The sequence below is a fragment of the Mastomys coucha genome, unplaced genomic scaffold, assembly GCF_008632895.1.
Source record: "Mastomys coucha isolate ucsf_1 unplaced genomic scaffold, UCSF_Mcou_1 pScaffold22, whole genome shotgun sequence".
NCBI lineage: Eukaryota > Metazoa > Chordata > Mammalia > Rodentia > Muridae > Mastomys > Mastomys coucha.
In genome coordinates, this window is record NW_022196905.1 from 215673876 (window position 1) to 215697222 (window position 23347).

General features: G+C 42.6%; 1 protein-coding gene across 2 annotated transcripts in view; it reads left to right on the forward strand.

The window, feature by feature from the left end:
• Positions 1 to 23347, forward strand: part of Nr3c2 (nuclear receptor subfamily 3 group C member 2) — a 335477-nt gene that overhangs the window by 257364 nt on the left and 54766 nt on the right. For both annotated transcript variants that reach the window (XM_031340365.1, XM_031340366.1), the window contains exons 5-6: positions 18765 to 19103; positions 20539 to 20683. In XM_031340365.1, coding sequence (XP_031196225.1) covers positions 18765 to 19103; positions 20539 to 20683 — 484 coding nt within the window. The remainder of the gene's footprint in view (positions 1 to 18764; positions 19104 to 20538; positions 20684 to 23347) is intronic.

A 23347-nucleotide genomic window follows, 5' to 3' on the forward strand; every position in this document is an offset into this window, starting at 1 on the left:
ATGACTGTGTCTATTTCTTTAGGGGATATGGGACTATTTAGATAGTTTATCTGATCCTGATTTAACTTTGGTATCTGACTAGAAAATTGTCCATTTGTCCAGATTTTCCAGTTTTGTCGAGTATAGGCTTTTGTAGTAGGATCTGATTTTTTTTTTATTTCCTCTGTTTCTGTTGTTATGTCTTCCTTTTCATTTCTGATTTTGTTAATTAGGATACTGTCTCTGTGCCCTCTAGTTATTCTGGCTAAGGGTTTATCTATTTTGTTGATTTTCTCAAAGAACCAGCTCCTGGTTTGGCTAATTCTTTCTATAGTTCTTTTTGTTTCCACTTGGTTGATTTCAGCCCTGAGTTAGATTATTTTCTGCCTTTGACTTCTCTTGGGTGAATTTGCTTCTTTTTGTTCTAGAGCTTTCAGATGTGTTGTCAATCTGCTAGTATATACTCTCTCCAGTTTCTCTTTGGAGGCATTCAGAGCTGAGTTTTCCTCTTAGGACTGCTTTCATTGTGTCCTATAAGTTTGGGTATGTTGTGCCTTCATTTTCAGTAAACTCTAAAAGTCTTTAATTTCTTTATTTCTTCCTTGACCAAGTTATCATTGAGTAGAGTGTTGGTTCAGCTTCCACATGTATGTGGACTTTCTATTGTTTATGTTGTTATTGAAGGCCAGCCTTAGTCCACGGTGATCTGATAGGATGCAAGGAATTATTTCAGTGTTCTTGTATCTGTTGAGGCCTGATTTGTGACCAATTAAATGGTCAATTTTGGAGAAGGTACCATGAGGTGCTGAGAAGAAGGTATATTCTTTTGTTTTAGCATAAAATGTTCAATAATATATATATATATATATATATATATATATATATATATATATATATACCAGATGGGTTTAGTGTAGAGTTCTATCAGTCTTTCAAAGAAGACCTAATACCAATACTCCTCAAACTATCCCACAAAATAGAAACAGAGGGTACTCTATCTAATTCGTTCCATGAAGCTACAATTACTCTGATACCTGAACCACACAAAGACCCAACAAAGAAAGAGAAGTTCAAACCAATTTCCCTTATGAATATCGATGCAAAAGTACTCAATAAAATTCTCACAAACTGAATCCAAGAACATATCAAAATGATCATTTATCATGATCAAGTAGGTTTCATCCCAGGGATGCAGAGATGGTTCAATATAGTGAAATCCATCAATGTAATCCACCATATAAACAAACTCAAAAAATAAAACCATATGATCATTTCATTAAACATAGTAAAAGCAATATACAGCAAGTCAGTAGCCAACATATATATATAATATATATGTGTGTGTATATATATATATATATATATATATATATATATATATATATGTTAAATTCATTTGGTTCATAACTTCTCTTAGTTTCACTGGGTCTCTGTTTAGTTTCTGTTTCCATGATCTGTCCATTGCTGAGAGTGGGGTGTTAAAGTCTCCCACTATTATTGTGAGGGATGCGATGTGTGCCTTGAGCTTTAGTAAAGTTTCTTTTATGAATGTGGGCGCCCTTGTATTAGGAGCATAGATGTTCATAATAGAGAGTTCTTCTTGGTAGATTTTTCCTTTGATGAGTTTGAAGTGTCCTTCCTTATCTTTTTTGATAACTTTAGGTTGAAAGTTGATTTTATTCGATATTAGAATGGCAACTGCAGCTTGTTTCTTGGGACTATTTGCTTGGAGAATTGTTTTCCAGCCTTTTACTCTGAGGTAGTGTCTGTCTTTGTCACTGAGGTGGGTTTCCTGTATGCAGCAAAATGTTGGGTCCTAGTTATGTATCCAGTCTATTAGTCTATGTTTTTTTATTGGGGAATTGAGGACACAGAGTTTCATAAAGGCTGAACTAGCAGAGCTAATAAAACAGACTCCAGCAGAAAAAAGGTCTGCTGATGGCAATGATGGACATTTGGAAAAGTCCCTGGAAATAGTATTTTATGTCAATGTATTTATGTTTTCCTTGCCACTCTAATGAACTCCTACAAAGAGACATGTTAGAAGACATGCTAGACAGTATTGTGCATCAGTAAATGATGGCTTTATGGGTCTGGTAAAGTTCTCACCTAAATGCTGCAAACATGCATTGATTGCTCATTTTCAGGAATGAAGATGGGCTTCAAATCCTCAGAAAAGGAAGATGGAAAGAGTGACCTTAGCAGGCCAGCCTGGAGAGGGAGACAAGGTGATGGGAGATGCAGCAGAGGGCCCTCAAGATGGCCCAGAGGTGAAGGCCTAAGTTTAATTTCATCCCTAGGGCCTACATGAAAGCACTGCCTCCACAAAGCTGTCCTCTGGCCCTCACACACATGCACGCCCTCCAAGCCAACAAACAAACAAACAAACAAACAAACAAACAGCTTGTAATTCTAAAATGTAAGTTTGAAAACAATCCCCAGAAGCTATGGGAGAGAAAGGCCCTGATTCAGTCTGAAGTCTACCAGGTGATAAGGGTCCAGCATGGTGATGCTGCCTCATGTTTCTTCATTGCCTGTCTGCCCTGACCCTAACTCCTGGACATATGGAATCATCTGTACATACTTCAGAGGCAAGAAAGCCACAGGTGTAGAGGTGACCCCATCTTTACCCTTGCCCTGCCTTAGTCATAGTAGGGTACAAAGGAATAGCTGCTTGTGGAGTCCACGAGCCCCTAAATAGGTCTTCTCTGTGCTGTTTGTTCCCCAGGAAGTGACCCCTTGACCCACTTTTCCATCCTCCCTCAGCAGAGATGGTTGAGTCACCTCATGAAGCTTTTTCAAATGTTACGGTTCACAGAACGGTTCACTTACAGCTAGTTTATAAGCAAAGTGGGGGGAAATCCTTCTCTGGCTAAGATATTTGCCTAAAATATACTAGAGCTGAAAACAAGATCCAAAACAAAAGGAAGCCTGTGCTTGACTGACTGACTCAAAGATTCACTTTGCATTTTTTCTCCAATTATTTGATTTATTTTTCTTTTAATGAAATCCGAAGATTTTCTGTGGATTCAGATTTAAAAATGAATGGGTTTCCCAGACTGAGCACATTGTTGGTTTGTTTTTATCCCTAAAACACACACCCTGTCCCCACCCTGCCCTCTGTGGGGCTCTGAGTCATCTCTGAGAATGGCCCTAATCCTGTCACCAGCCCTCTGGACCTTCTGCACAGACAGTACCTTCTCCACTGTCAGCGGCTGTTTCTGCTAAGGTGATATGGGTGGCTTGAGGGATAGAGCCATCTCTGTTAGTCCTAACAAGGGCCCTTCACTTATACCAGACACATAAGCAAGCTAAGGGTAAGGTCTCTGGATTCCTATGTTTATTCACTTCTATCGTCGTAATAACGTTTACTGGCTTAAATAAAATTATACAAAAAATTATTTTTTTTTTATAAATGTACAGATGAGAAGCCTAAAATGGCTCTTACTGAGCTTGTCTGTGCATCAGCAGCTGGGTTCCTCTGAAGAGCCTGGAGAAGAGCATCTGCTTGCTTGCCTTCCCCAATTCCTACCCTTTTTGGCCTGTGATGGGTTCAGTTGCCGTGTGTGCTTCCTGAGTTCTAGGACTCAGGAGGAAGTGTCTTTTGGGTGCCATATTAGTTCCTTCTGTATTGCTGCAACTCAAAGGCTTGGCGGATAAGAAGGAAGGATATATTTGTTCATGCTTACAAGGAGTTTCAGCCCATTATGGTAGGGAAAGCATAACACAGAGCTCTCAGTTCAGGGCAACATTGCATGAGCCAGAGCTGCTCAGAACACTGCAGTCCAGGACTCAGAGAGACTGCAGCAGGAACCAGAAGCCTGGCGCAGTCTTCAAAGACAGTAGTGATCTTCCGCTAGCCAGGTCCTACCTGCTAAAGGCTCTCAGAGCCTCCCAAGACAGTGCCACCCACTGGAGAACAAGCATTTCAGACATAAACCTGTGAGGGACACTTGACATTCAAACCGTAACAGAGATGATTATTCTGCTCAGCACAGTTTTCATAGCTTGTTTCCCACTAAAACATGTGCACATGCTGTCTTTGGGGTGCTTTCCCAATTTCGATCGTCCACATCTGTGCTCTCTTCTCTTTAGCTCTAAAGCACTTTGGTGCAGTATATGCTTAATAAATGCTACTGTGTGAGTGAACAGAAATAGGGTTAAACCAATTAGTTAAATTATTAAATAATTATTTAACTAATAATAATATAACTAACATAACTGATACAAATATATAATATATCATATAAATAATTCCTATAAATAATGATATAATAATAACTATTAATAATATAAAATAATCCAATAAAAGATTCCAAAGGCATTCCTTTATCAATGTTTTGTGATGATAACATTTTCTACCCCTCTACAGCAGCAGTTTTGAACCTGTAGGTTGTGACTCATTTGGGGGTTCAACAACCCTTTCATAGATCACCTAAGACCATTGGAAAACACAAATATTTACATTATGATTCATAACAGTAGCAAAATTACAGCTATAAGTAGCGATGAGGATAATTTTTTGGTTGGGGTCACCGTAGTGTCACTGCAGTGGGAGCAACTGTGCTATTAAAGGCCACAGCATTAGGAAGGCTGAGCACCACTGCTCTAGAGGAAATCACTCTTTCCAAAAAACTGTGTCTGGGCCTACTAGTCATGTTAGAATAATCTGGAAATTTCTTCAGTGGTAATACACCTCAGAAGTGAATTCATATTCTTCTTCCTAAAGGAGGAGTTTCGGGTGATGTTGGTCCTTACCTGGTTGCTTATTTGCTATAGTTTCTGTCATCCACATGGAGGAACAGCATTTAAGACTGTTGGTGCTGCCAGCCTGGTCTGACAGGTTTTGGTTAAACATTAAGTTCGAGGTAAAAAGTTATGGTTAATAACTTAAAATGAAAGCAGATAAGTTATACACATCCTCCAAAAAAAAGTAAATGTGAAAAATAAAGACGAGAGAAGGCTCAGCAGAGTGGCGGTAATGCCAGCACAGGTCGGGGCTGGTAGGTGATCCTAGGCCAAGGCCAGCCTGCTCTGTGTAGTAATGGCAAGCCAGCCAGGGCTACATCATGAGCATCTGCCTCAAAGACAAAGACAGCAAAGGTTTAAAAAAAGCAAGCTATAGGAGTGAAGCAAAAACAAAGATGAGCATGAGTAGCTGGGTGGGGAAGATGACTCCCTAAGTCCAGACTGCCACCGAGGGTCCAATGGGGAAGAGCAGAGTTCAGCTGGGGAAAAAAAATCACCTGTATTTGCAGGAATTTCAAACCTAACAGATGTTCTTAGCCTGTGACTCAGTGGCCAGCCAAGAGTGGAGTGGTAATGGGCACACACATCTGCCCAGGCTTGAGGACCACTTAGAAATGTACACCAAAACCTGTGGGTGGGGATCGTGCAAGACAAGAGACTGAGCAGGATAACGTGACCTTGCCATATCTTCATGAGGGGGCCATTTGTAATCATACACTGAGCCTGGCTGGAGAGAGGATAAGAAGTGCTCCTTTGGAAGATGAGAAATAGTCTATAAATCCATGGGTGTGGACCTGTTATCCCCTCTACTGGCAACAGGAAGCTGGTCCTGGGGAGCACAGCTACCACATATCTGGAGAGAAGAGTTGTAGGGAGGCCCTGTTTCATCACAGGAACAAATATTCTTTTTAATAGATGGCTAGTAAGGAGGCCTATTGTATAAAGCCCAACTTAAATTTAATGTGAGGGTGAATGTTGAAATTTGCTATTACTCAGTTTTTTTATGAGGGTGGCAACATACAGGATATGCACTTGTCCGGGCCATGCACACACCCTTTGGGTGTGGTGGCCTCTTGGCTGCCTTGCCAGTTGTAAACTTGATGAGATAATTACCGTCAACTTGGAGACTCTTTCCAGGGGCTGTGTGTGTGCCCAGGTGGCTTGCAGATTTTGTTAGTATTTTTTTGTGTTTGTATCCCACATACCAAGCTGGAACACTGAAGAAATAATCCGTCCAAATATGAACAGGTTCTATTGTTGTTCAACGCTCCTGGCCTCTCTAGGGAAGCTGGTAGAAGCTCGCCTGACTAGAAAGTCCAGCTCTCCAGCCCCTAGTGGAGTAAGTGGCCGCTTCTTAACTGCATACTTGTTGCTGTGAAAAAAACACAAGCTAGTATACTAGATTTTGTGTGAAAAATCCAAGATTTTGAAAGTGAGGATTTTTTTTTTTTTTTTGTACAGTTCGGTTTCCCATGTAGGACACCAGCTGTGAGGAAGCTACAGATGGGAGAGGAATTAGCAAGCGTCTCCTGTCAGTCGTCACCTGCTTGCTGTCTGTGTGGTCCGGGGATTTCCTCTTCTGACCTCTCTCTCTTCTCATTTTAAGGACTTTCTTAATGTAGACCACTGGCTGTCCACCATGCGTGATTTTCTTCCAGGATGGACATTGGATGGCCTGGAACCTTTCTGGTAGTCACAGCTGGTAGCTGGGGGTGGTACTGGCATCTTGTGAGTAAAGGACTAAGTCTAATGGTGAACATTCTGTGACACAGAATTTGTCCCTATAGCCATGAGTTATCCAATCCAGATGACAGTGGAGTGGAGGAGACCAAACTGTTAACGATCCTCCTTTCTCTTCTTTCCCCTTCCCATCTTTTCTTTCCTCTCCCCTTCCCTCCATGTCCCTCCCGTTCTCTCTCAGTCTTGCTCACAGTCCCTCTGTTTTTTCAGCCTGTCTAGGTTGGTAGTTCTCAGTTTCACGTGCAAGAAAACAGCGAACAGCCATGTGCAGATTTAAGAATGGGAAGCCCCCTACCTCTACGACTGCTATGTGGACCTTGGGAAGCCCAAGACTGCATGGGGAATTCACCCCTGGGTCTTCCCAATGATGACTGGGGGCCAGAATTGGACGAGTTGGCTAGAAGCTCTATTTCCATGGTCTCTGGGCTCTTACATCCTTCAACAGGAGCTTTTTGGTTAGACATTGTTGCCTTTATGAAGCCATATGCAACACGAAGGGCTCTTAAACCAGCATTTGTGTCTTGAAAGAAAATAAATTAAAATGTAGACGTGGATGAAGAACAGAAAGCACTGTGAGGTTTAGTTCCTACTCCTGGCCCAAGTACCTAAATAGAGTGCCCTATTGTGTTTTCCCAGAATTTGTAATTTCCTCAATCTTTGGTTAATGTCTTATCTGTGTAGGCATAAGAATTCTTTTGTAGTGGCTCCCTGCAGTTACAAAATTAAACTTTGCTTTTATTATAAACACAAGAACAAAATAGAAGGGAGAGAGAGGAAAAAAGAGGAAGGGGAGGGCACTTTGCTCTCCATCCGTATGCCTTTGTGGAGGGATGCTGGCCTGATTTTGTTCAGAAGGCTGGGTTGAGCCTTGGCTGAAGGAGGGAAAGAGAGAAAGAGAGCTAACCATATGCAGCTGATAATATAGAGAATGAATCATATGAGTGGTTATTTTACTATGCAGTTGTAATTTAAACATTATAAACTAGTAACGTCCAGAGGTGATCCCATGAGGGCATTTGTAAGGATGTGAGACCTGTCTCCCACATGCTGCTTGGTACTTGGGAAGATGGAATATATACCTTAATATTTGACTGGCTTTGACCCACAGACATTGCATCTGTTTTCCCTACTCGAGTATTGGTTATAATGCATTGTATTTTGGTTGTAGGTATTAGACATCTTCTTGAAATATAAATCAGAGAATGATATGGGTCAGATACTGGGTGATGAATCAAGGCTTGTTCATAGGTATGTTGTTACCAGAATACTGGTATCCTACCATACATACGCAAGGGACATTTTGGTCTCATATAAATGTTGATGACCTAATGGACATCTGTCCAAGAGTCCTGGAGCTCGTTAGCATCCAACTTCAGCAGTTTCCTGCTGTAACTCTGGAGAAACTGTATTTTACCAGTGTGGAATTCTGTTTGGATTAGGCCCCTTGCCCCAGTCCTGCCAGGCAATTTGCTCTCCATCCGTATGCCTTTGTGGAGGGACGCCGGCCTGATTTTGTTCAGAAGGCTGGGTTGAGCCTTGGCTGACATTGTCTTCCAGGGAGACAAGCCTACCCTGGGGTTTAAGATGAAACCTAACAGCCCTGCTTTGTTCCTCTGAAGAGCTTTGTTACGAGCAGGACTGCAGTGGTCAGTCAGGTTAGGAGATCTACCTAGTTTGAGACATCGAGGCAGACACTGATCCGTTTGTTTGCCTGCCTGCCTTGTCTTTCCTATACTTTTTCAGTGAGCACTTTCTCAGTGTGGACTGTATTCCACATAGCAAAATGCTTAAACAAATTCTGGTGTCACAACCCAGAAACGAAAGAAAAGAGTTCAGAGTACATCATTGATGTGGGACAGCCACATGGTCTTTAGCTTCATGTGAAGGGAGATTGTGTTTAGTGGGGTTCCTAACACTGTGAGTCCAAGAAACAGACATTAAAGACTAGAAATTCTCTAAGAGAGGGTTATAGGTTTCTGTTATCCCCTTTCAAGTATGGGGGTTAAAGATTATAGTGAGGATTAACGCTTGTGCTTCACCCAGTGTGTAACTTGAATCAGTTTGAAAACTGTAACATGAAACTGCCCTTTAGCCAAGTCATCAATGAGGCCCCGACTCTTAGTAACCTTCAACGTCCTTCTAACTGTGAGGTGACACTCCATCATGTCACACGGGAAAGGCCTTCTTCAGACACTAGCAGCGGCAGCCGTGGAATCCACCCATACATTTTTGGATAAGCTACATGTGTGGCGATGACTATCCAGCTGGCTTTGGTGTAAAGGGAAACCTGCCTTGGGAACAGAAGCCGACACAGTGAAGAAGGGTGGGGGCAAGCTTCGGGAGGAAAGAAACAAAGTCTAGGTTTTCCCTTACTGTGAATGCGATGTTACTTTAAGAGTTTACTGAGAGGACTTTAGAGTTTTTAAATGAATTGCTTACATTGTCTCAAATGTGAACTGAGATCCTCCAAGAAAATGCTTTCAGAAAGACCTACTTTTCCTTCTGGAAGTCCTTTGGGCAGCTCGGCTTCCATCACCAATTACTGCAGCGGCCTGGGATCCCATCTTCTGTGTTTGAGAATCTGGCTCTGAAAGAACTTTCTCTACACCTTGTTTTTCCTGTTGCTCTAGGTTTCCTTTGTTTGTTTGTTTGCTTGCTTGTTTGTTTTGTTGCACTGTTTTATGTGTCTGAAGGAGGGCCCTGTTTGTCTGTTTCGGCTAAGTGGTGTTAATGTGAAGAATCTTTTTTGAAATGAAGACAGAAAGGATCTTCTTCTAAAGGAGCTTTTGTTCAGACTGTGATGTTGGACTGGTTTTGAGGGAGTCTCCAGTGCTCTGGAATTTACACTGTGGCAGAAGACCAAAGGACAGAATAGAAGGGAGTCTTATAAACAGTTGGGCAGGGCAGGCCAGTGTGGGCCTGGTACTTCTCCCAGCTGCTCTCCCCTCCCCTCCCCTAATCTGCCAGACTGACCCCTGAGCCCAGGAACCACTGCAGGTTGCCATTTCAATGCTTCAAAACAGGACAGTTTGGTCCAGCTCCACTCAATCTGGGAGTTTTCAGACCAAGTCTACCAGTATCCTGAAGAGAACCCAGCCTAGAAAAATAACTTTTTTTCAACTACATGCATCATTGGCTACTATTAATTCTTAATTTAGACTATTCTGATAATGTCAGGGGAATAAAAATGTGGAATAATATTTATTTTAGAAGCTATAAACATTGACACTTGTTTTCCCTTTTCTCTGGCCTGCTTAATCCTCCCCTTGACATGAGTGGCACCCTGGGCACTCCTCACTATGTGCTGATTTTCTTTTTTTTTTCAATAAAACATGCTTCCAAGTAGTTGTTCTTGAAAAAAACATTGAATTGCAGGGATATAGCTATGAGTAATTGTTTTACAGAAGAAAATGAACATTGAAAATAAAACTTTTATTCAGCGTATGTTCTCCTCCATTGGTAATTTTTATTTCTCTTACCTTTTAAGATTTATTCTCATTTTGCATGTGTATGCTTTACTCACATGTATGTGTATATACATACACATGTACATAATAGTAGAGTTCAGAAGAAGCTGTCGGATCTGCTTTAGCTGGAGTGGTACACAGCCCTGCAGGTTCTTGGAACTGCAATGGGTCCTTTGCAGTAGCAGCAAGTGCCCTTGGCCACCAAACTATCTTTCTGGCTCCTAGATTGTATTTCTTATGCATGTAAACCATGCAGTCTTTTTTCAAAAATCTGAACTAGGTTGGAGTTAGGCAGCTTTCTTGGGCACCTCAGAATTTTCTGGTGTGTGCCACAGTTTAAATTCCCTGGATGCTATTCAAGAAACATGGAGACAACTAAGGTAAAGTAGCAACTGGGGCTCAGAAGAACATGAGAGGAGAATTCACAAGTGAGATGCAAGAAACACCCATGCACTGGGTTACCAATGATCCTTGTGACTTATCTAAGGAATCCTGTACTGAACATTTGTAAAGACCATGCCATTGGCTGGTGTGGCACTCTTCTCCTCTGTTAGCAAAACCTTCTAGAACCCAGGGTTTCCTACATACCAAACATACTTTCTGCCCCTGAACTGCAAATACTTTATTTTCCCATATTTTATTTGCATAAAGTAGGTTTCACCAAGTTTGCTACCAGTGTGAGCAGTTCTGTCCAGGGCCATACTATGGGTTTTCTCCCTAGTCTGGTCTCATTCTGCTTCATCCTGCTCAGCCTGAGCTCACCTGGGATCCTGAGGACTTGGGAGGGCACAGCCCACAGCACAGCCCATTAAGCTGAGCGCTGGAGTCATTTCCAGGTCACTGCCTCCTGCCTCATTCTCATACCTTGTTCACCTCTGCAACCTTGTTACAGTAGTAGTGCTTCTTTATAAACCATTCCTAATGAGTCTATTTACCTGGCATACCAATGAGATCTGCTCCATGTAATAAATTCTGTGCTCATGTATATGCCAAGAAGGCAACTGCTTCAGCTGTTAAAGAATTTGCCCTTTGAAGAAGGAGTCTTTTCTGAACTCTCCGTGGCTTCTATTGAGCTAGTTTTTCTTATTTACTATTAGAATTGTTTGTGTTTCTGCTCTTTGAGAATCTTACTCTGTAGCCAAGGTTTGCCTTGCACTTGCTATGTAGTCCCAGCTAATCTTGAACACATTTTGTAGCCCAAGCTGGCCATCCTCCTGCATCAGTCTCTCATTGTTAAGATTAGTTATATGCCACCCACACCTAGTTTTTCTTCTCTTAAATTAGTATTATAAAACTACTGAGAGGTTTTGCAAACATATCAATTTCTACATAGTGATCCCATGAGAATAGGATTTGTGGAGATCGATATTTATATTTTCTGAATATAGTTAATTTGATTTTAAAATAGGTATTCAAAGAACCCAATGATCTAGTGCAGCGTTGCTTTAGGGCTTTGATTCTTAGCAAAACATAGATTCCTCCTCTGGTAAATTTGAGATCTTAGGCAAACTAGCAAGTTTGCTTCCTGCCTTTTTAGAGCTCTCTTGCAATTGCATTGAGTGTGACATAGACAGGAGCATTGCCCATCACAGCAGCCCCAATGTGTGTAGGGTGCCATGCCCTGGAGATTAGAAAAGAAAACAGGCCTGTGAACAGGTTGGGGTGGCCACAGGCCTTCTAGTTAACACATTCATCTGTCATTAATGGGAACCAATTGTGACCATGTAGACAGCTGAGCTCTGACCCCTGGGGTCAGACATCTGCTACAGGCGCAGTCTGGAGGTTCCAGGGCTTTACCAATCTGTCATATCCTCCCAACTATACAGCATGATGTTAGTATGCAGTGCTAACTACCTACCAATCCCTTGGTAGTGATTAGTAGTGATCCCTCTAGCAATCACTTTACCCTCTGAACAGTGGGAGCACAGAACCTAGCTCCTGGGGTGTGGGTGAAGATTAAAGGCAGTACTTGTGAGAGAAGTTGCCTTGCTCCTTGGTCACTCTTTCTCACCTCCCAACTCGTACTTTTAGGATTAGGAAAGGGAGACAGTACGGAGTGAGCAAACAACATTGTACCTTGAAATGTGGAGACAACGTTTTAAATGTGTCAGGCAAGAGATGGGGTTGGAGGGAAGAAGTCGGGGTTTTTCTTCATAGCACTGAAAATTCTTTTAAGCATTCTAAAGTCACAGTATTTGCCCTTTTGTGTATTTTTAAATGGTATCACTCAGATGATATCTTATAACACTTGTGAGCATAAGAGGCTTATCTCTGTATCTCAGACAAACTCGAACCCAGCAACTAGCTCCATTAACGTGGTTGTAAGACTGGAATGTACATCACAGGGTCTTCCTGACTTCAACAGCAAGGCTCCAAATCTCCAAAACTCATTCCATCATTCATTTCTACCTTAGAGCTGCACTGGAGTTACAGGATGCCTGCCGCCAGGACCTCAGGGTATTTAGAAAGCAACATTGTATGTTCTTGCTGGCAGCAAATTCTAGATTCTCCATAACACGTTCCAGGATGCTCAGAGGACGTTCTGCAGTCTGGGCTAAAATCCCTTCTTTGGTCTTCTAAAGCCTTTGTATCTTATCTAATCCTCAGTGAAAAGAGAAAATAGGTGGTCATCACGAGTCAGAAAATGTCCCTTCAAGTTTTCAAAGTACCAATGGGGGAGGGGAGCACAGATGAAAGTAAACCGCTAGGCTCTTCCTCATCCCTACTCGGAGCACATGAGTATAGTCCTGCCTCCTCTTGTGTCCAATTCATGGATTCCTGGAAACCTCCTTTCCTTCCTTCCTTCTTTCTTTCTTTCTTTCTTTCTTTCTTTTTATTTTTTGTTTTTGTTTTTGGTTTTGGTTTTTTGGTTTTTTTTGTTTTTTGAGACGGGGTTTCTCTGTGTAGCCCTGGCTGTCCTGAAACTCACTCTGTAGACCAGGCTGGCCTCAAACTCAGAAATCTGCCTGCCTCTGCCTCCCAAGTGCAGGCCCTTGTCCAAAGTGTCACAGGGAACTTGAGAATTAAAAGGGTGAGTTCCACCCTGCTGTCAAAACTGCCCTTCCCCCTGCCCCATTAAAAAGAGAGCCAAAGTTTCAGCAAAAGACAGCCCTGGATCTCGCCCCACTGCATGCAGGAGAGCACAGGAGGGTATCCCTCTATATACCAGGGCTCTTCCTAGGACAGTCCCCAGCCTGGCTGCACTGAAGATTCATCATCTCTCCTTTAAAATTCCCAGCCCAAGATGGAGCCTTCCCCATGCATGTGTCTATCTATCTATCTATCTATCTATCTATCTATATATATATATATATATATATATATATGCATATTCCTGATTCTGACTAATATTAAAATTAAAAAAGAATGAGAAAAAAGGATAGCCAGGAAATAAAATGCCAGCAAAATGATAGTGTCCAGACATGGGAATAGCATGTAGGCATCTCCTATAGGGAAGCCATAACCCAGAACCTTGTTGTGTGCACTCTAAAGCCCTGTTCTTACTGCCTTGCACTCCTTCCAGCCTTGCCGCTTGCTCTGGCTTCTGGTCTGAAGAACTCTCTACTCTTGGGCAGGTCAGCACTATCTGATTAGCAGTGCATCTCCTGCTAGGAATGTGACCTAGTCCACTTCCAAGTCACAAGCTGATGGAGGCTCGGTGACAATTGAACAGAAGGTACAGGAAAGGTACACCCTGTGTGAGATAAAACAGCTGTCTGCCATTGTCTTTTCCTCCAAATATGTTCTGGTGGCTTTACCCAAAACTCAACCCAAGCAGTTTGTATAAATCTAATCAGTTTTCCAACTCAGCTTTCTCAAAATGGTTCTCTCTTATCAGGGCTAAGATTTTGCCATAAACAATTGGTTGCTTGGAAAACAGTACTTCTTATGCAGTAAGTAAGTATTAGTTATTTGCTAAGTAATTGGTAAATATGACAAAAACAATAAAATCATATTGATTATGCCAGTAATGTTATCTGTGGATAGCTTTACACACCTGAAAATTTAGTAGGAGATGCATTAGCTCAGAATTCCTTACAAATTAGTCAGAAATTGAGTTTACCTTTGCCATAGCACATGTCCTGTAAAGTCAGCAACATGTAGTACTTTGTTAATTATGTAGAAGGATTTGGAAATATGTACAGATCCTTTTTAATGCCATGTTCAACATTCTTAACCATTGCAGGAGTATTTATAAACAATTAAGAGATGCCACTTCTTCATTTTCCATTGAAAAGCTAATTATTTGTTCATGAAGGCAACTTATCCTTAGCCCCTCACCTCCATCCAATTAGGGTACATTCCCTTAAGAACCATTTAGATTCTTTTTTTCCTATTAGTACAAATTAGGATGGTTTTGCTGTAGAACCAATTACTGTCATCTATAAAAGGTGACATTTCTTCTTTTGATGATGTGACTGAGAAATGCTTAATTCTCCCAGACTTTGCATTCCTCCTCCTCTCGTGACTAAAAGAAAATGAAGTCCTGGCACCAAAAGCATCTTCACATCTATCTGGCTGATATCAACATCCCAAGTATAAGAGAAGTGCACTCGGCCTGTGCTGTTACTGCCCTGCGGGTTACAATCACACTCGGCCTGTGCTGTTACTGCCCTGTGGGTTACAATTACACTGGGCCTGTGAACTAACAACAGCAATGAATAATAATAATAATAATAATAATAATAATAATAATAATAATAATGCAGTCCTATACAGACAGCATCTCTAATATCTGCTGTCAAGTCCTTAATTTTCAAGAGATCCCAATTTCTAATGTGGAAGGAGGCTGAAAGTGATAAGGTACTTGGAGAATCCTCACTGGAAGATGATAGAAAAGAATGGCTTTTCTTCTCACCTGCTACCTAGGTTTTTGTCTGAAGGGCACTCAGGGTTCTCATATCTCTCAAAGGCTGAATAAAACCAAAGAGGCTATCGTGTTACCCTGGAATGTAAAGCTAATCTCCAGATCACACAGGGAAGTAGCACCAGTCTGATGATTGGTCAGGTCCAGAAGCAGGGCCTCCCATTGCCAGAGCCTGGAAAATAACTCCTGGGGAGAATCTATGGAGTTCTGTTTCCTAGCTGGGCCAGGAGCTAGAAGCTGCCAAGATATTGCCAGTAAGGTCTTGGTACTTGAGGGCAACCCCCGAGTACACACTGTGTTCTGTAAAATCCAATATGGATAAATGAAACTCCTCTTTCAAGTGAATCTAAGTGGGGGCAAGAGACATTTACACCCATGTGTATGAAACATCAAGAGAGAGAAGAGAGAGAGAGAGAGAGAGAGAGAGAGAGAGAGAGAGAGAGAGAGAGCGCAGTACTATTGCTGACAGGACAGAGTGTGCTGTGGCTCTGACTACCTGGGACTATGAGTTTCCCAAGCCCACTGACCATTAATGCCACAGAATTTCATAAGGAACCCTATCCAAATAGCCGGGTTCACTTTGAATAAGAGAAACACGCATATTGAGGATCATTAGCCAAAACTGTCCCTGTGTAATTAGCAAACATCTTACTTATCCACTTGAATTTGAAGCCAGTGCTCCTCCTAAAGCATAAGAATGGTACTAAGAAGATAAAGAGGAGGATTAGAAGAGAGACCACACGCACAGTGAGCGTCGGGGTTATGGCTGGATCCAGATGTTCTCTCTGTGCTTTGCTAGCTCTGAAAGCTTCAAAAGATATTTCTCCTTCAGCACCCCAGCTTCTTCACCTGAAAAAACTGTCAGCAGTAACAACAGCCACAGGTAGGGCCTGGTGAACACTGGAATTTTGGAAATATACAAGTCTGCTGAACTGTGTCCAGACAACTGGAGCTCATTATTCCCATTAGAACCCTTTAAGTGTAGTAAGTTCACAAAGGGATCATTACACAGTAGAAATTTTTCTTAGGAATAATTAGTGACTCAAAAATTTTATCTAGGAATCTCAGAAGTTTGTCTACATTTTGTACAGGGAAATGAACTGAGGCTTCACGTATTGATACATTGTGAAATTCATTAATGTTTAAAATGAAACATATTCATTCAATAAATATTTGTCAAGAACACACTCGTTAACAGGACGGTATGGTAAGAACGTAAAACGTCTTTCCCACACTCCCTGGGCTTTCAGAGAGATGCTGCCCACGTGCCTGCATGTGGCTGAAGAATCCACACCCTGAGGACATTGATCGCCTAAATCGTGTCAGCAAATATGGATTACCTCTCAGTTCCAAGTATCCTGGTGTGTTTACAAAGTCATACATGAAGTTCAGTGAAATGCTAGATGCAGTGCTGAAACCTGTGTAGTCGTGCCACAGGTTGGAGAAGCCACTATTCTATGATACTCATGACACCGACTTGAAACCAGACAGGATGAAATCAACACAACAAAATAGACCTGGGCATTAAACAAATATACACTTTATACTTAATTTCCAAGCAGATATCATTTTAGTAAGACATGAAAGTATCAGCCATCACTTTCTGTCAGTCGGAATATGTCCAGCAATCAATCAGAGTCTCATCTTAGGAAGCACAAGAAAACTTTAATGAGCTCATTCCTGGTTTTGTTTTCTACTGCTGGAGACAGTATCTCCCTACAGTCCAGCTTAGCCTTGAAATTACTCTGATGTCCAGACTGGCCTTGAATTAATACTGTTTCTCTTGCCTCCACCTCTGAAATTCTGAGACTGTAGGTGTGCATAACCACACAGTGTCTAGAGTATTTGTGCACACATGCACAGGTATGTGCGCTTATCAGTGCCAGAGATCTATGTGGTGTGGGCCACACTACTTGTTCCCTCCCTTATCTCTTGACTAGGACCTCTCACAGAGCCCTCCCTGACAGGTTTCAGGTAAACAACCTGAAGCTCAGAAAAGTTTCTATGTCTCAGAAGCTTTAGAGATCTGCTCTCCTAAAGGACCAGTGAGTGCTCTGAAGGACCTGGCATTTGCGATTATTTAGCTGTTCAGTTTTTCTATGGATCTGGTTGGCCAGTCACTTTACTGATGTATTCTGGTATGTTTTCATTCACACATCACCTTGAAGCATCCTGTTTACCTACACTACCAGGTCAGAAGTATGTGGGTAAGAGACCAGGTCCTCATTCAAATGGTGCTGAAAGTCACAGTCAGAATCTCCTACCTCAGATCCTCCTCAAATGGCCAGCATCTATTAATAAATGATTGTGAATTTAACACCATGCACCCCGGTCCTACTCATCCCCCAGTCCTTCCATATCCATCCTCAGTCCTTGCAACCCCCTCCCAAAAGAAAACTAGAAATTAAAAAAATTAAAATTAATAACATAAAAATGTAAAAACACCTCAACATGGAAGCTACGGTGTGTCATGGTGTGTCACACAGTATATGCTTTTGTCCATGAGTCTTTGTTTGTAAATGTTTATTGCAGTGAATTGTTGGTCTGGTTCAAGGCCTCTGGCTTCTGCTACCCCATCAACACTGGATTCTCACCAGACTCCTCTCTGATATACTGTTGTTGACATGTGTCATGGCAGCTTTGGAACTGTGGGACCATATCCTTTACACACATCAGCAGTTCATAGATGGGGTAGATGTTGGGGTGGGCCAATTCAAAGCCTAGATCTGAGCCTGGGTGCTAGCTGAGTTGGCCAGCCTGCCAGCTAGCTCATGCTTCCCAGGCAAGGGGTGGGGCCAGCTCTCCCAGGTGCATGCCATCAAGTCCAGCTCTCCTGTACTCATGCTACCAGGGCCAGCTCTCCTGCTGCCCAGGTGAAGGACAGGGCCAGCTTGCCGAGTGCCACAGCTGATGAGGGGCAGGACCAACTTAGCTCAGCCCACAGACATCAGCATGGCCCCAGACAGCAGCCCAAACTATGAATGTCTTATGGCCTTTGGTGGTAATATGGGCCACAGACATCAACACAGACCCCAGCTCTCTTAGTCTTCTGATATCACCGTTTCAACAGTTAAAGGCCATGTAACAGATATGATGGGCCTGTTCTTCGACAATGGCTTCATTTTTAGCTGAGTTGTCATTTTTTTCCTGTGGTGAACAAGATAAATATTAATAGCTATAATTGTAAATGTAAATGATTATTCTTACATCGTGTTTACTGGTGTGGCATAGCCCTGTTCTGTGTTCAGTGAGTGTCCTGTAAACCTGGGATGCATGTTCCGATTAAGTAGAAGCTATGTCTGGTTCATGTAGAATTTCTAAATGAATTGAAAGTGTTATAATTGCAAAATTAGTAATTAGCACAGCCATAAGCTTTCTTTTGCTACCAAGTTACCTTCGCATTCCCCTCCTCCAGATCCTAGGATGTTAGCATTTGAAGCAATTGCTGTCCCTCCAAACACCATTTCCTGTGATTGGACAAACTCTGAAGTGCTATTCTAAAATGAGTATCATAATAATCACTTCCCAAAATAATTGTTAAATTGGGGCTTTTCTATACAAGCCATTTAGAACCTGCTTGGTATTAAGCATTCCATTTATTTTTTCTATTTTTATTTGTGTTGTGGGTCCCGCTTGTATCAGCAATACAGTTCTGCGCCCTTTTCTGTGAACTCTCCTCTCTGTTTTGAGAACAGGAAGAGGTTCAAGTCATCCTGCAGATATCTGCAGGTTTCCTTGGGAGACCTGTACCATGTTTCAAAGACAAAAAGTAGCTGCTAGCCTGCTTCACATACTACCGACCTGGGAGCTTGGCTATTTACTTTAAACTATTTCGAAGGTACTCCTTTGGTACAGGAATTCCTTAGGAGAGAGCCTGCATTGATGGCAACTCAGTGGCTCCATGCAGTGCGATAGAGATATGTGCATTTGCCCTTATCCCTTCTGATTTTTGCATTTGACAGCTCGAAAGTCAAAGAAGCTGGGGAAGTTAAAAGGCCTTCATGAGGAGCAGCCACAGCAGCCCCCACCGCCACCACCCCAGAGCCCAGAAGAGGGGACCACATACATCGCTCCTACCAAGGAGCCATCGGTGAACTCTGCGCTGGTCCCGCAGCTCACCGCCATCACACGTGCGCTCACGCCATCCCCGGCCATGATCCTGGAGAATATCGAGCCTGAGATCGTGTACGCAGGCTATGACAATTCCAAGCCTGACACCGCCGAGAGCCTGCTCTCCACGCTCAACCGCCTGGCAGGCAAGCAGATGATCCAGGTCGTGAAGTGGGCCAAGGTACTTCCAGGTAGGACCGCGGACTACTGAGGCTCTGCCTAACAGTGCTGCCCTGGTGTCCACTTTGCATAGCATCCTGGCATGAGTACCGAAGACTCCAGAATGGTGGGAGAAGTCTAGATACCAGTTTATTTCTTTCCTTCCAAGAATGCAGGCTTATAGTTCTTAAGGCAGACACATGGATGGTGTTTGACAAAGAAAGGGATTACTTTGTCCCCAAGTATTAATAGGCAAAGTGCATTCTGTTAGTGAAGTCACACTGAGCTCTTGGCAGGACAGCACCTAGGTTTAATCAAAGCTCGGGCCCAAGGAACTTAGGCCTGGCAGGGGTCTTGGAAGACACTCTGATCAACTCTCCCTGGTTAATTAATTAATTAATTAATTCTGCTTGGGACTCAAGAGATGGTCAGGAATGTGCCTTCACAAATATATGAGTTCGGATCCCCAGAACCAACAATTATATTACATACGGTCCCCATCTCAGAGAAGTCAAGCAGGCCTTAAGCCCACCACCTGAGAGAGACAGACAGAAGGATCCCTGGAGCTTTCAGGCCAGACAGCCTAGCTCCAGATTCAGAGAAAGACTCTGCTTCAAAAAATAAGGTAGACAATGATAGACCAGCCATGCCCACATATGGCCTCACCATACTGCACCCACATGGCCGCACCCGTACCTGTGCATACACATGCATACACTTGCACATATGTCACAGGCAAACAGAATCCCTCCCTGCCCTCAGCATCCAAAAAGCACTCTCAAACTCTCTACTGGTGTTCATTTTCTGCCAGGCAGGATTTTGTTAATGAGATCCTGTTAGCCTATAGACGCATCATGGAAAACAATGTTTTCACATTGCCCTGGTCCATGAATTACCTGTGATCAACCTGCAGCCAGAAGGAGAAAAAAATGGGGGCTTCACCCCCAGAGAATAGCATGACACCACTGGAAATAAGGACCAAGAGAAGCACAGCAGGGCCTTGAGCAAGGATGCCTGCCCTGCTGTAGAACACTGTCAACAGCTGGTATCCCAGGCAGTGGGGACCACAGAGTCAAAAAGACTAAAACGTTCCTGCTCTTGCAGACATGCCAATGGTGACAGTTAACCTCCCACCCCCTTTAAGCAGGTGCTGTTGATTGTGTGGGGATGAAGCAAGTGTCACGGGTGAATATAGTGTCTTCCAGCACGCTGGTTTTCAAGGCAGAACCTCAATGGACTCTTTAGTGTGATTTGTCCCAGCAGCTCCCCCCACCACCACCACCCCCTCCGCACCAAGTATTTAGTGTGAATTTAAAATGAAGTTTTGTGCAGAGCCAGACGCACAGCCCCCTAGATGTCTGTGGAATTGATTTGAGTCTGTTAGAGAAAGGTAGTGAGAGCTGACTTCTTCCTGGAATGTACTCACATGCTAAGTGTCTTTCAGTGATTAATTGTTCTGTTCTCTAGGATTTAAAAACTTGCCTCTTGAGGACCAAATTACACTCATCCAGTATTCTTGGATGTGTCTATCATCGTTTGCCTTGAGTTGGAGATCGTACAAACATACGAACAGCCAATTTCTCTATTTTGCACCAGACCTAGTTTTTAATGAGTAAGTACCTATTAATTAGCCCTCATAAAACAAACTGCAGAATTATTCGTTATGCTGTTTTTAAAAATTATCTCTAAGCCAGATGTACAAGTGTGAAGGAATCTACTGAAGCGAGCATTTTTAAGAGTTTAAATTATATTGAATTTTGAAAACTTAAAAATCAGTCATACAATGCTGTAACATACACAAGTCTGAGTATCAATAATAAATCAGTATATGCAACTGTTACATCATGTGTGTGGGAACTGTCCCAAGAGAAAGAGGCTCCAGTTGGCTCTGAGCACTCACCTGGTACAACGCCATGATTAATAGAGAGCAATCTCTGTGATGTCTGTTCTAGTTGGAAAGCAGCTCGTTTCTAGGAAATGTGAATATTTAAAGTGCCAGTTTTCGAGAGCATCATAAAATGGTTCTTTTGTTAACTGTACACAGCTGCTCAATGTGTTTTCCTGACAATCATAATTACCCTTCCTTTCGATCATAAAAGAAGCCAAAACCTTATTCTGCAGTGAAACATTTCTCATTTTATGATGCATTTTAAAAGACTGAACAAATTTTGATAGATTCTTTTCTTTGGCTATGGATGCCTTCCTATTTTAAGTTTACATTTTATTAGTGTTTGCATTTCACATTAGCACTCTTCTTGTATGTTTATATTCCACAATGCCTCTTTGTAATTGTTGGGTCAAAAAAATATTTAAAAGGGAACACTGGAATTATGATAGCAACTCCAGCCACCCTCTAACAGATGGCTCTGTCTAGAGACGTGAATAGAGAGACTTCTAGAATGAGCGTATCAGATGACAAATGAGTGGATGGTAAAGGAAAGGAACATCGTGCCAGGATACCACAATGACCCCTGTGGTCATCTGTCAGGACCCCCAGCTCACATGGTCTATTGTCACAGTCATTTTCTTCCAAGGGAAGTGTAAGACAGGGTCTTGAGGCAACTCCACTCTGGCAAGTGCTCAGAATAATCCTAGTGCGGTATAAATTTTCATCAAAGTAAAGCCAAAGAACTGGCGTGCACATTTTAAAGTTACTTGGTTTTCCTCAGTATTCAGCTGGTCTTGCTAAATAGTAAGTATCTGAATCTCCTGGAGCCACCTGAAGGTTCTGTGCATTTGATACTTGTTTGAACAGAAGATCAACAAGATCTGCCTAATCTTCCTAAGTCTGTGTATCAGGTTTTGATAAAATGTAAATGTAAGACTCTGACACCTGAGCTATTTTATAGCCATCGTTATTTTTGTAGTCTCCACCTCCAGGCCTTTTCACTTTCTCATGCGGACACTCCAAATACTTTGTAGGTCCTAGGAATTTAGAGGAGAAGTTGGGGAGTCGATGAAGAATTATTCCCTCAGTCTATGAGCTTACCTGTATTCTAGACACCTTGTCGGAATGGAATCATGCAATGTTCTTTTCCGCCTGGCTTATTTTCATTAAACACAATATGTTCCATGTTTGCCACCCTGAAGCATGTCTTCAGTTTGTGTGCCTTTTCATGGCTGAGCAGTATTCCCTTACTTATATGTAGTTAGTCCTCATTATTTATATGTTCTCTCCCTGTGAATTTGCCTGTTGGTGGCTAATCTGGTTTTAATCTCACCACAAATGCACACAGTAACTTAGCCATCATTATGGCACTTGTAGAATGCAAAATAAATGTCACTAATGAGTACACATTACAGCAGGGAACAAGGCAGGCTGCGCTCTGCCTTTCTGAGACTGTGTACAAGCCTCCTGTATGGTTTCTTGTCTTTGCTACATTGTCTGCACTTTTATGCTTTTCTTGGTAATGTCCCTGTTCCAAACGGCCAGAGCGCAGTGCTGCTGTGCAGCCTGATGCCTCTGAGCTCCACAAGGCTGGAATGGTGCCGCGTTGAGAGGAAGGGCATCATTACACAGTCGAGAGCCATCCTGCTGTTGCCGTGAATTCTGTGTTGACTCAGCAGTGTGTATTAAATAATGCATCTGATCAAAAATGCACACCGAACAAGATTGCCTATAGAACAGCCAAGAAACAGAGTATCCAGAGGCACGGTGGGTCCTTACCTTCAGTTTCCCCTTGGGGAAATGGCTCGATATTCACAGAGTAGGTGTTTGCCTTGCCTTCGTAGAGCACAGCTGCCTTGCCCTCATACAGCACAGCTGCAGAAAACACAGAAAGCTGAGTGTCTGCCGGTGGCTGCCTGGCCACCTTTGAGAGCAGTAGATGATGCGGCTGTGGACATGGGTTTACAAGTACCCCTAGGTGTTTTACTGTGGCTGGGATCAAACCTCCAGACAACAGCAACTGAAGAAAGAGTTCATTTGGGGCTTAGGATTCCAGAGGGACAGAGTCACACATGTCAGGAAAGGCATGGTGTCAGGAGAAAGGAGCTGCCTGACACTTCATCTACATGCAGGCAACAGATGGGTAAAGAAACAGGAGGTTAGGTAAGGCAATAAAACCTCAAATTCCTCCTCCCCTGAAATACTTCCTCCAGCAAGGCTCCACCTTCTAATGGTCATATAACTCCCCAAACAGTGACAGCAACTAGTGACCAAATAGGAAAACAGACGAGCCTCTGGGGATTATTTCTCATTCACCTCCCCCACATTGTTTTCAATTCCGATTGATACATACCTGTAGTAGACCCTCCAGGCATATGCTAATTCTGC